Source organism: Nerophis lumbriciformis, linkage group LG06, assembly GCF_033978685.3.
Source record: "Nerophis lumbriciformis linkage group LG06, RoL_Nlum_v2.1, whole genome shotgun sequence".
Lineage (NCBI taxonomy): Eukaryota > Metazoa > Chordata > Actinopteri > Syngnathiformes > Syngnathidae > Nerophis > Nerophis lumbriciformis.
The window spans coordinates 17801251-17814946 of record NC_084553.2 but is presented as its reverse complement, the minus strand read 5'-3'; the positions used below and the strand labels follow the sequence as shown (position 1 = coordinate 17814946).

The following is a 13696-nucleotide window of genomic DNA, read 5'->3' as shown; positions in this document are numbered from 1 at the left end:
ATTTTATTTTGTAGTAGTTGCCACTTCCTCCCGGTCAACTTCCTTTGTTTTCAGTTTATCGAAGTGCGAGTGCAAGTGACGTCGAGGCCACATTGGGGCCACATTAGGGCCTGTGCGCGTTTACACTGGAGTCTGATAAAAATCACATTTGACTTGCAGTGTAAACAGTCAGCTGAAAAAAATCCGATTGAAAAAAAAATACAATTTGTGCCACTATTGGCTGTCAGGGCCAAGACCCAGGGCAGTGGTAGTAACTCCCTGGCCGGATAGGCTCACTGGAGGAAAGGAGAGCAAGAGGGTGGTTTAGACCATCATGCTAACAACAGAGCAGCATTGTACAATGGCAGTTTGTTTGTGTTGCACGTCCATCCACCCATTTTCTACCGCTTCTCCCTTTCGGGGTGGCAGGAGTGGCTGGAGCCTATCCCAGCTGCACTCGGGACACCCTGGACAACCACCATCTTCGCAGGGCCAACACAGACCGACAACATTCACACACTAGGGCCAATTTAGTGTTGTCAATCAACCTATCCCCAGGTGCATGTCTAGGAGGTGGGAGGAAGCCGCAGTACCTGGAGGGAACTCATGCAGTCACGGGGAAAACATGCAAACTCCACACAGAAAGACCCCGAGCCTGGGAATCGAACCCAGGACCTTCTTATTGTAAGGCACAAGCACTAAAAACTGCGCCACCGTGCTGTGATGCAGGTCGTGGTCGAGGGTAAACAAAATACTTGTGTTACAACAGCGATATGTTGGTTTTCATATGCCCCTCTTTTTGCATGATTTAATTTTAAAAACTGTTTTTGAAATTTTAAGATGCCAAAAATGTGCACTGTTTCTTTGTATATCTTCTCAGTTATCGCACGGCCAAATACATGATACATCATTCCGCGGAATTGATTATCCTAACAAAGAATCCTCGCGTTGGTGACTCTGTACTTTTTTTTATTGAATACAACTGCAAAATAATCCACCATTGTTATTAAGAAAACTGTAAGTGGCAGCAATGTTACGATCGGGTGTTGTGGATCCCAAAAATGCAGAGACGGTTAACGTTTAGCAAGAAGTCTTCCTCTTTATTGTGAGGTAAACACAATAAGGCAACGAACAAAGGGCGATGGCGGCAAAAACTAGCACGCCATGAGATAAACACAAAGAAAACCAAAGCACAAAAATAAGGATGCTCGGCAAGGCCAGGTACGGTAGTAAAAAGACAAAAACTCTCTCCTGCGAGATCACGGAAACGTGGCTGTGGTACAAAGCTCCGGCACCCACATGCTGCACCAGCATGGTTAAGTAGTGCGACCCTTAATTACAATCAGGGGTGCCCTGCTGTCTCCAGCCAGCTGCATGCCACACTGTAGGTAAAGTACACAGAACCTAAGAATACAACAGTACCCCCTCCTTCAACGGATGCCTCCTGGCGGCCTACCTGGTATGTCTGAGAAACAACTATAAAAATCCATGAACGCTTCTCCGGACCGTACCCCTCCCAGTCTACCAGATATTGGAAACCTATGCCCCTTCTTCTCACATTCAGGATTGTGTTGACAGTAAGTGCCGGATGACCTTTGACCAGCCTGGGTGGAGGTGGCGGTACTTCTGGGGGACTTAGCAAACTAGAAAAAACAGGTTTGTTGCGGGACACGTGGAAGGCACGTGGAAAGCAAATGAGAGACTCCGGGAGGCGGAATCGGTTGATGATCTTGATGATCAACCAGGCTAAGGGAGCCCATTTGCTCTGTGGATGGTAACCAGAAGACAGGCTTGGAGAGGCACCCAGGGTCTTGCAAAATGCCCTCCATACGGCCGAGGAAAATTGTGGACCTCTGTCGGATAGCACGTCTGTGGAAAATGCCGTGGAGCTGGAAGACGTGGAGCACTAATAGTTGTGCCGTCTCTAGTGCCGAGGGCAGCTTGGGGATGGCTACAAAATGAGCCATCTTCAAAAACCGGTGCTCTCGGAGGGGGGCAGCCCCGTGACAAAATCAAAGGCTATGTGACCACGGGTGGGAGGGAATGGGCAAAACATGTAAAAGTCCTGCTGGGGCCTGATGGGATGCTTTGTTCCAAGCACAGACCCGACAGGCTGCCACAAAAGCCTGAGTATCTGCTCGAAGAGAGGGCTACCAAAAACACTGGGGGAGGAGGAAACTGGTGCGATCCGTGCCTGAGTAACAGGCAATCTTGGACCTATGTGCCCACTCCAGAACGCTGGAACAAAGCCCAGGAACCACGAACAGCCGACCTGGCGGACAGCCCCGAGGAGATGGGTCAGACTTGAGAGCCTCCAAGACTTGCCTCTCAATGTCCCACTGAAGTATCCCGATGATGTGGGCTCGGGGAAAAATCGGTTCCGGTGAAGTCTTCTCCAAGGGAGGGGAGTAGAGGCGGGACAAGGGATCAGGCTTCACATTTTGAGATCCAGGACGGAAAGTGATTACAAAGTTTAACTGTGTAAGGAACATAGGGCACGGTCCTTGCTAAAAATCGCTTTGAGATCATGATAGTTGGATGGCACGTTGGACTAGTCTATGACCTCAAAAAGGGACGTGTGTGGCGGTATGTGTGGCCCAGCGGCTGAACGAAGACAATGTGTGTGGCAGGTATCACTCTAATTAACAAAAGCAGAACGTGGCCAATCGATGTGTGGGTTGTGCTTGTGCAGCCAGGTTAACCCCAGAATGAGGGCATAACGAAAAAGGTTAGTGTCTCACAATGATTCCCAGACAAGCGCAGGTTGGGAGAGTGGGTCTGATGAGTCCAAAAAATTATCATCTGCCCCGGAGTATGAGTGCGCTAATATCTATGTGATGGCTAGGCCAGGAGAGTGTACCTTGAAGCTGCATTCTGCTTGCGCCCAAAGAACCTCTGGTGGATAAATCAACTGGAGAGTGAGGGCGCATGCGTGGTTGTGAGGCAGGAAGCGGCTGCGACTTTCAGAAATGAAGTGATCAGTGGCGCCGCAGTACAAGCAGAGTAGGAGGCGAAGACGGCGTTCCCTCTTGGCGATGGTGAGCCGACCACCTCCCAGCTGCATTGGCTCCTCAGTGTGCCAAGTTGGAGAGGTGTCACCGGGAACAAGTGGCCCCGTCATGTCGGCTGGTGCAGATGGGTTGCTTGATAGGGATTGTCCCCGTTGTCGACCCCTCCTTTCCTCCAATAGGCGGATGTCGATCTGCACTGCGAGCTCGATGAGGTCGTCAAGGTCCGTCGGGAGTGTAAGATGGATCATCAAGTGGCGAATCTCGTCAGCAAGTTCGAGTAAAAAAGCGTCCAACAGTGCCGATGGTTCCCAATCTCAGTCGGTGGCCAAGGTGCGGAACGCAATAGTGTAGTTGGCGACCCGTCGTGTACCTAGTTGGAGCCTGAAAAGGGACCTGGAAGATCTGCCTTAGAGCCTTGGAAAAGGTGGCATATGAGGTGCTTGAGGCACGGCCAAACAGGTGAGAGATAACAAAAGACACATAGCCCGCTCTGAGATGAAAGCGGGGACGTGTCGCTCGAATTGGGGCTCACACTATGTCAAAAACTGTCTTACGTCGTCTCTCTCACCGGTGAACCGTTCAGGCCGTGATAGCTGCATGTTGCCAGCTTGAGCGGCTTGTATTGGTTGGGCGGATGTCAGGCACGGCACTGGGAATGGGCACGGCCGTGGGCAGGAGTGTGTTGAGGCGTTCTATCCCTGTAGACCTCAGCTCAGGACGTTTAGCTGGTCGACTTGCTGGTTTATCCTTTGCACCTGGCTTGCTTCATAGGCTCCGTCTCTGCAGGTTCCATAGCCTGGCCGGAACTTTTTCTGTTACGATCGGGTGTTGTGAATCCCAAAAATGGTAGCATTTAGCAAAAAGTCTTCCTCTTTATTGTGAGGTAAACACAAAAGGCAGCGAACAAAAGGCGATGGCGGCAAAAACTAGCAGGCCATGAGATAAACAAAGAAAACCAAAGCACAGAAATAAGACGCTAGGCAAGGCTAGGGAGTACTGGGCAGACCTGGGATAGGGATTGTCCCCGTCCCATGTAAAAAGACAATAACTCGCTCCTGCGAGATCATGGAAAACGTGGCTGTGGTCCAAATCTACGGCACCCACATGCTGCACCAGCACGGTTAAGTGCGACCCCTTAATTACAATCAGGTGTGGGGGACAGAGACAAAAGTACAACAGAACCTAAGAATACCGAAAGCAATATGATAAAGAAGGTGAGAAACATATTCAATTTAAGAAAGAAGAACTCATAGCAAAGTACAAAAGTGATGTTTATGTGGCTTTGCCCTCTCCTCCTTCCTCTTGACTCATCGCTGTTTTCACTAATAAGAGACTTCATTAAAGGTAAAAGTGATGTTAAATTTTCATTTATACATTTTATTCATAATTTTTCATGGTTTTCTGCATGTAAAACTATTGTAATTATTTATAAAATGTATTTAGTTTTAAAATTTTGGGCTGTAAAAATTATTTGGAATTACATTATTTCTTCACCCTCCAATGGGCTCACCACCCATAGCAGGGGCCATAGAGGTCAGGTGCAGTGTGAGCAGGGCACTTGGCGGTCCGATCCTCGGCTACAGAAGCTAGCTCTTGGGACGTGGAACGTCACCTCGCTGGGGGTGAAGGAGCCTGAGCTAGTGCGCGAGGTCGAGAAGTTCCGGCGAGATATAGTCGGACTCACTTCGACGCACAGCAAGGGCTCTGGAACCAGTTCTCTCGAGAGGGGCTGGACTCTCTTCCACTCTGGCGTTGCCGGCAATGAGAGGCGACGGGCTGGGGTGGCAATTTTTGTTGCTCCCCGGCTCAGAGCCTGCACGTTGGAGTTCAACCCGGTATACGAGAGGGTAGCTTCCCTCCGCCTTCGGGTGGGGGAACGGGTCCTGACTGTGGTTTGCGCTTACGCGCCAAGCGGCAGCTCAGAGTACCCACCCTTTTTGGATTCGCTCGAGGGAGTACTTGAGAGTGCTCCCCCGGGTGATTCCCTCGTTCTACTGGGGGACTTCAATGCTCATGTTGGCAGCGACAGTGAAACCTGGAGAGGCGTGATTGGGAAGAATGGCCGCCCGGATCTGAACCCGAGTGGTGTTTTGTTATTGGACTTTTGTGCCCGTCACAGATTGTCCATAATGAACACCATGTTCAAACATAAGGGTGTCCATATGTGCACTTGGCACCAGGACACCCTAGGCCGCAGTTCCATGATCGACTTTGTAGTTGTGTCATCGGATTTGCGGCCTCATGTTTTGGACACTCGGGTGAAGAGAGGGGCGGAGCTTTCAACCGATCACCACCTGGTGGTGAGTTGGCTGCGATGGTGGGGGAGGATGCCGGACAGACCTGGCAGGCCCAAACGCATTGTGAGGGTTTGTTGGGAACGTCTGGCAGAGTCTCCTGTCAGAGAGAGTTTCAATTCCCACCTCCGGAACATTTTTGAACATGTCACGAGGGAGGTGCTGGACATTGAGTCCGAGTGGACCATGTTCCGTGCCTCTATTGTCGAGGCAGCTGATTGGAGCTGTGGCCGCAAGGTAGATGGTGCCTGTCGTGGCGGTAATCCTAGAACCCGTTGGTGGACACCGGCGGTGAGGGATGCCGTCAAGCTGAAGAAGGAGTCCTATCGGGTTCTTTTGGCTCATAGGACTCCTGAGGCAGCGGACAGGTACCGACAGGCCAAGCGGTGTGCGGCTTCAGCGGTTGCGGAGGCAAAAACTCGGACATGGGAGGAGTTCGGGGAAGCCATGGAAAACGACTTCCGGACGGCTTCGAAGCGATTCTGGACCACCATCCGCCGCCTCAGGAAGGGGAAGCAGTGCACTATCAACACCGTGTATGGTGAGGATGGTGTTCTGCTGACCTCGACTGCGGATGTTGTGGATCGGTGGAGAGAATACTTCGAAGACCTCCTCAATCCCACCAACACGTCTTCCTATGAGGAAGCAGTGCCTGGGGAATCTGTGGTGGGCTCTTCTATTTCTGGGGCTGAGGTTGCTGAGGTAGTTAAAAAGCTCCTCGGTGGCAAGGCCCCGGGGGTGGATGAGATCCGCCCGGAGTTCCTTAAGGCTCTGGATGCTGTGGGGCTGTCTTGGTTGACAAGACTCTGCAGCATCGCGTGGACATCGGGGGCGGTACCTCTGGATTGGCAGACCGGGGTGGTGGTTCCTCTCTTTAAGAAGGGGAACCGGAGGGTGTGTTCTAACTATCGTGGGATCACACTCCTCAGCCTTCCCTTCATGCCGGATAGTTGAACCTTGGATTCAGGAGGAACAGTGTGGTTTTCGTCCTGGTCGTGGAACTGTGGACCAGCTCTATTCTCTCGGCAGGGTCCTTGAGGGTGCATGGGAGTTTGCCCAACCAGTCGACATGTGCTTTGTGGACTTGGAGAAGGCATTCAACCGTGTCCCTCGGGAAGTCCTGTGGGGAGTGCTCAGAGAGTATGGAGTATCGGACTGTCTGATTTTGGCGGTCCGCTTCCTGTATGATCAGTGTCAGAGCTTGGTCCGCATTGCCGGCAGTAAGTCGGACACGTTTCCAGTGAGGGTTGGACTCCGCCAAGGCTGCCCTTTGTCACCGATTCTGTTCATAACTTTTATGGACAGAATTTCTAGGCGCAGTCAAGGCGTTGAGGGCATCCGGTTTGGTGGCTGCAGGATTAGGTCTCTGCTTTTTGCAGATGATGTGGTCCTGATGGCTTCATTTGGCCAGGATCTTCAGCTCTCGCTGGATCGGTTCGCAGCCGAGTGTGAAGCGACTGGGATGGGAATCAGCACCTCCAAGTCCGAGTCCATGGTTCTCGCCCGGAAAAGGGTGGAGTGCCATCTCCGGGTTGGGGAGGAGACCCTGCCCCAAGTGGAGGAGTTCAAGTACCTCGGAGTCTTGTTCACGTGTGAGGGAAGAGTGGATCGTGAGATCGACAGGCAGATCGGTGCGGCTTCTTCAGTAATGCGGACGCTGTATCGATCCGTTGTGGTGAAGAAGGAGCTGAGCCGGAAGGCAAAGCTCTCAATTTACCAGTCGATCTACGTTCCCATCCTCACCTATGGTCATGAGCTTTGGGTTATGACCGAAAGGACAAGATCACGGGTACAAGCGGCCGAAATGAGTTTCCTCCGCCGGGTGGCGGGGCTCTCCCTTAGAGATAGGGTGAGAAGCTCTGTCATCCGGGGGGAGCTCAAAGTAAAGCCGCTGCTCCTCCACATCGAGAGGAGCCAGATGAGGTGGTTCAGGCATCTGGTCAGGATGCCACCCGATCGCCTCCCTCGGGAGGTGTTTAGGGCACGTCCGACCGGTAGGAAGCCACGGGGAAGACCCAGGACACGTTGGGAAGACTCGGGATCCCCCGGGAAGAGCTGGACGAAGTAGCTGGGGAGAGGGAAGTCTGGGCTTCCCTGCTTAGGCTGCTGCCCCCGCGACCCGACCTCGGATAAGCGGAAGAAGATGGATGGATGGATGGATGGATACATTATTTCTTACAAAAAAAAATTGTTTTTGTTTCTGTACAATTCCGTCTTTGTCTGACATTTTGGAATGGAGTACTAACAAAAAAGCGTCACTATGATGGGATACACCCTGCAACAAGCCATGCTGATCTTTAAGCAAAAATAGATGTAAAGGTAGTGAGCTGACTGCAGTACACCAACAATGAATTGTCCACTGTCTTGTCCTTTCAAAGCCTTCAATGGCGCGTTTCAAGCCACTGTGTCCAAATGATGGCGGAAAGCCTATAAACGCAGGGTGACTTTCTTGCACAAGGTAGTCGCTGTGCGAATATTATATTTTTTGGCGGTTCCCAGTCGTTGTCAGGGTTTATGTTCGATCACCTCCATCTAAACTGGGCTATGTGTGAACGCCCCTTCACAATAAATGTTTTATCAAGCAGGCTGGTCACAGGCGGACATTATTTAGCTACTTGTCAGAAGATATATTATATATTTTGTTGCAGGACCTCAAGAGCTGCATTGAAAGGCTGGACCTCGATAACTATGATAAATGTCATGAATTAAAGAGTCCATTTAGGAGGAAACAAAGACTCATTCTTATCCGATCGCCCAAGTCTGGAAATAAGGTAAGCTGACAGAGTTTGAGTTTGAGTTTGAGTTTATTTGGAACATGCAACATACAACATGATACATCACAATTTCCAGTTTCTCTTTTCAACATGTTCGAAAAGGAGTAGGAAGAAGCTGAGCTTATTTAATCCTACCCCTTTTCTTTTGCATAACAGTTGCTAAAACTTTTGTTCACTTCCTGTTCTCAATTTATTCACAATATACTCCATAAGTAATCACAATAAAAATAAATAAATAAATAATACTCTGTGAAGTAAGTTACATTTCATATGGTGAGATGAGTAAGATTATTTTGAAAGTGAACGGATGGATGAAATAAATTCAGAATGTTGTACTTTGTAAACACTTTAAGTTTGAAGAGTTTCTTGAAGTGGATCATATTAGTACATTGTTTGAAAGAAGTAGTCTCAATATGAAATACAACATGATAAAGAGTTGTAGCTAAAAGGGCGCATTTATATTGTGTGTTAGGTCTGAGTCTGACTATACATTATGGTATGTTTCTTTATTTTTTATTCAGACATGTTTAACAATTTACATTACGTCGTTACAACTGTACAATTCAACATGTCCAAAAAGGAGTAAAAAGAAGCATAGTTGATCTAATTTTACACATATAATATTAGGTGTGTCAAAAAAGAATGAATCTCGGTTCTTATTTGTAACGATTCTAAATCGTTTGAAAAAAAAAAAGATTATATATACATACATATATTTAATCTGTCCTGTCCAGCCACTCAGGCAAATTATATTGTTGATGTAGATGCACATATTTGCTGTACAGATTTACTTTAGAAAAGAGAAGTGTGGAATACTTCTCTTGTGACCCTATTTGTATTTGACTTTGTAAAATATTTGGGTATAATTAATGTATGATATAAAGTTTTTTTTTTAGGAATTGTATTACAGCTTTTTTATCTATTTGATGGAGGAATGTAGATAAACATGGAACTGGCACCCAATGTTAATAAAAAAGTATTGACTTTGAATCAAGAATCGTTACCCCCATTGAATCGTGTGGTGCCCAAAGATTCCCAGCCCCAATATATATATAGATATATATAGATGATAAAGACACTACCGATATATATATATATATATATATATATATATATATATATATATATATATATATATATATATATATATATATATATATATATATATATATAAATGATAAATAAATAAATGTATTTATATATATATATATATATATATATATATATATATATATATATATATATATATATATATATATATATATATATATATATATATATATGTATTTATATATATGTGTATGTATGTATGAATGTATATGTATGTATATATATGTGTGTATATGTATGTATATGTATGTATATACAGTAATATATATATATATATATATATATATATATATATATATATATATATATATATATATATATAAATAAAATATATATTATATATATATAATATAATAAAATATACATATATATAAATAAAATCAAGAATGGGATCATTCTCAAGAATGGGATCATTTTGGTTTATTAAAACTTTTTAATGTGACTGACAGGTTCCTGATATGATATTCCAAGCACAGACTGCAGTGGAGAAGGAAGCTTGGATTAAAGCCCTAAGTGAGGGAATCAGTCGTGCAAAGAACAAAGTTTTGGATGAGGTAGTATGAAGCTCATTTCATCCACAATCCTGCATGGGGAAATCTATTGACTGTACAATTTTTCTACAGGTTAAGTTGAATGAAAGCAGTAATTTACAGCATTTTACCCGAGCAAGACCCCAGGGAGTTCGTAACCGCCGCCCACCAACCAGGATCCACATGAAAGAGGTTTATGTGATTGTGTGTGTGTGTGTGTGTGTGTGTGTGTGTGTGTGTGTGTGTGTGTGTGTGTGTGTGTGTGTGATTTTACATTTTACATATAGCCTGTCATAATCTAGATTTAGGTTAGAATACATTAGAAACTTTTATTGACATTGTATTAAATGCTTCATGATAATTGATTGCCAATTTTGATCTGTGTTTGTAGCTCTCATAATGAATGTGAACGATAGGCAATTTTCTTTTTAAAGTGCAGTCCCTCTTTAAGCTAGCACACATTATTATTTCTTTGTCGTTTATTTCAGATACCAGACAGATATCAAACTTTCAGACAGATGCTAAATAACAGACAGACAGAAAATGTAAAGATCTGACAGAAGAATCTTATTAAAAAGTTATTCAATCTTTGATTGAGTGTTTGTGTAGATGAGGTGTCTCAGCAAGTCCGCCTAAACAACATCTTAAAGTCATTTAAGTGACGGGCCGTGCGTTTCCCACCTAGGCCTTCAGTAATAGATAGATAGATAGATGGATAGATAGATAGATGGATAGTACTTTATTGATTCCTTCAGGAGAGTTCCCTCAGGAAAATTATATTGTCCGACTTCAATGATTACCTCTCAAAATACCATCATTTATGTCACCACATGACCATTGCTGGAGAAATACTATACAGGAACACATTTACGCACTACAACAGTGTACAAAACAAGTTATTTTCTGACGCATTTAAAAATCAATAAACCCGTATCAGCAATTAAAACATATCTTATGTGGTACTGTCAAAATTTAAATTGCAAAAAACATATTAAACGTGAAAAAATAAAGAAATAAAATATCTGAATTCACAAACTGGAGAAACCATTCGAGCTTCTGGGGTTGGCTGACATCGTCTCACAAGATGTAGTTTATCTTTAAATATCCTTCTTGAAAATGGCCTTGCAAATGAAAGTGTTGTTTTGTCTAACCATAAAACATGCAGACGAGGCGTCTTGGTTGACTTTTTAAAGTTTACTCCACATGGTGCTCATCAAAACATCCCGGAGTGGCATGGCTAAACGAGGCTACTGTGCCATGCTGGGTAATGGAGTTCTTGTGTTACCTAGCTCATAACATCACTATATATCTGCCTTAGGCCATCTAGAAGGCCTTACTGACAACAACTCGTGATCTGATTGGCTATCGCAACTGTCTGTCAACTGTATGTCCATGTTCACTTACAGTGCACGGACGCCAGCATTGTTAATTCTGAAGGCTTCGAGCAGATTTGGTACAGCATTGGCAACATAAGCTAGCTGAATTCTGATTGGATAAAAACTCTATAACCTAAAAAGAACAGCGCTGGAAGGAGCATAATATGACTACTTTAAGATATTTAGGGAAAGTTAAAAAAAAATTACTTTTATCTTTAATTATTATCATGATTTCTGGTTATGTTAGGACAGCAGAGAAGGCCTTGCTGGCCCTGACGGCACACCACTGCATTTAACACTCTCTAATGACATTGGTATTTCTATTACCCAATCACCCACGCGAGTTAAAACACTTGTTAATGTACTGGCGAAAAAAATCATAACAGGTGCAAATTCACAATGGCTGCCTACCTGCGTATAATGCCCATATATTGGCCACTTTTGCTGTTTTCTTCTGAGTGATCGCTATTGACATGTTTGATTGTGTTTATATTTTTATAAGTTATAGTACATCAAATGGATTTATCTGTTTAGTAGAATATGCTTTCATTTTTAAATGTCCATGAAAAATCATTTGCTGTAATTCAAGGATTCCAGTTCAAATATATTCATCGAATTGACTTTGTATTTGGGATCTCAATTTAATTTGTAATTTCTTCTGGGATCATGCATTTCAAGTTGAATTTAAAGTTTTATCTGTGGAATATTTTCCTTTTAAGCTTGCAGAGTTGTCATCCGAAGGAATGCTGCGCTTGGGTCTTGCCACCATGCCGAATAGCACATATGATGATGTAGACACCCTTGTAGAATGCCACAAATCCCTTGGGGAACCAAAAGAACCAGAAGTTGAGGAGAGCCGGACTCAGGTAAAGGTTGGTTCCTAAAAATGACGCCCACCAAAGTAACAACATGTGTGTATAATGCAATTGTTTTGCTGACTTCAAGGCCCTGATGTTGCCCATGGTCCTGCCTGAAGACAGTGATGTACCTGCTGAAGAAGCCACAGAGGGTTCATACCCTGTAAGTACGTGTAAGAAAGGTCCACCCCCAACAACTCCAAATCTCGCAAGCAACTACTCAAGTGAGCTTCCTGGAGATTCCCAATTTAGGCGGCAAATCCAACCTCCAACCCCACCAACCAAAGACAAGAAGCCATTGCAAACTTCAGAACTAAACCAAGAGGCTGCAGACAGACCAGAGGTTACGGAAAGAATTACAGAGAACGTCTGCAATGATGAAGGGTTTGTTTTAGACAAAGAAACCAACTTAATCATAGACGACAACACAACTCCAGAGGGGGATGAGCCTTCATTGTGTCTTGAAAAAGGATCGGTTCCTTGTTGGCATGCAGAAGAGATCCCGTGTAATGACTTGCTGAAAGATGATGTCGGTCCAATTCTTGCTCAAATATCACAGGTTAAAGCAAATGCAGTGGAGGAATGTGTTTTAAATGTCAAGTGTGAAGCTTCTAGCACCACCTTGACAGCGAGAAATATCGGCTTAGGTGTGTTTGACAGCCGTGTAAGGGTTACAGCTGATGCCAGATCAGAGGTCTCAACACAGTTCCAAGCAGCCTCCTTTGGAGATCTGCTGTCTGACTCATCTGTCGGTATTCATGGGAGAAGTGCGGTCCTTCCCAAGCAAGCTTTCAGCAATCATTTGGCCAAAGTTGAAAATGAGCTGATGCTGGAAGTGGAAAAGACAAACAGGCTCATGAGCAGAGTGGTCGGGGATGATGATGATGATGATGGTTCCACGCCGGCGGAGCTGCTAAGTAAGGCTATGGAGAAGTTAAAGAAGGCTGATCAAGTCCTCACAGAGGTCAAGAAACTGCAATTTACAAAGACTTTGAACAAAAGAAATAGCTGGTGAATGAAAAAAACAACAATTTTTTTGGTTAAAGGCTGGACACAAAATGTATGTTTTCAAGAAATTACATTCAAAAGCAGCATCTTATTCCGTTGGAATATGAACAAATAATATCTTCAATATGATTTTAAACATTTTTGATTGACTGGTTGATGCAGGATTCACGTAAACAACAACTCCGCATTTCCTTTGTGTTCAGACTGGGATCCCCAAAAACCTTTCAGAAGAAAAAAATTATATCACGGACAAAAAAAGTTGTTTTGCTCTACTAAAGCTGTCTATGTTGTCTTTGAGCATGGATAGAGGAGTCCTGCTCGAAAGAGAACGTCTTCTAACACAACCTGAACAGTCCAGCTGCCATTGATTTAATGCCCTGATAATATTATTATAAATATTTTTACATTTTTTCTTGTCATTTGGCTTTTTTTATTTCTGTTCGGACATTCCTTTTCTAGAATGACCCCTAAAGTCTAAAATGTGAGCAGCACTGTTTCAAATATGAATTTATTTAACTTCTTATATCCTGCATTTAAGCTTAGAGGTTAGAGCATGTGCCTCACAATAAGAAGGTCCTGGGTTTGTTCTCCAGGCTCGGGGTCTTTCTGTGTGGAGTTTGCATGTTCTCCCAGTGACTGTGTGGGTTCCCCCAGGTACTGCGGCTTCCTCCCACCTCCAAAGACATGCACCTGGGGATAGGTTGATTGGCAACACTAAATTGGCCCTAGTGTGTGAATAGTAGTGACTTGTCCAGGG

The 13696-nt window shown here is 44.7% G+C and overlaps 1 protein-coding gene across 2 annotated transcripts in view; it reads left to right on the top strand.

The window, feature by feature from the left end:
- Positions 1–13350, top strand: part of plekho2 (pleckstrin homology domain containing, family O member 2) — a 31510-nt gene extending 18160 nt beyond the window's left edge. Inside the window, exons 3-7 of one of the 2 annotated variants that reach the window (XM_061963828.2) lie at positions 7933–8055; positions 9618–9722; positions 9792–9890; positions 11794–11946; positions 12020–13350. In XM_061963828.2, the coding sequence (XP_061819812.2) occupies positions 7933–8055; positions 9618–9722; positions 9792–9890; positions 11794–11946; positions 12020–12946 (1407 nt within the window). In that variant the 3' untranslated portion in view covers positions 12947–13350. The remainder of the gene's footprint in view (positions 1–7932; positions 8056–9617; positions 9723–9791; positions 9891–11793; positions 11947–12019) is intronic. The other variant, XM_061963829.2, reaches the window with a different exon arrangement.
- Positions 13351–13696: the final 346 nt, after the last annotated feature.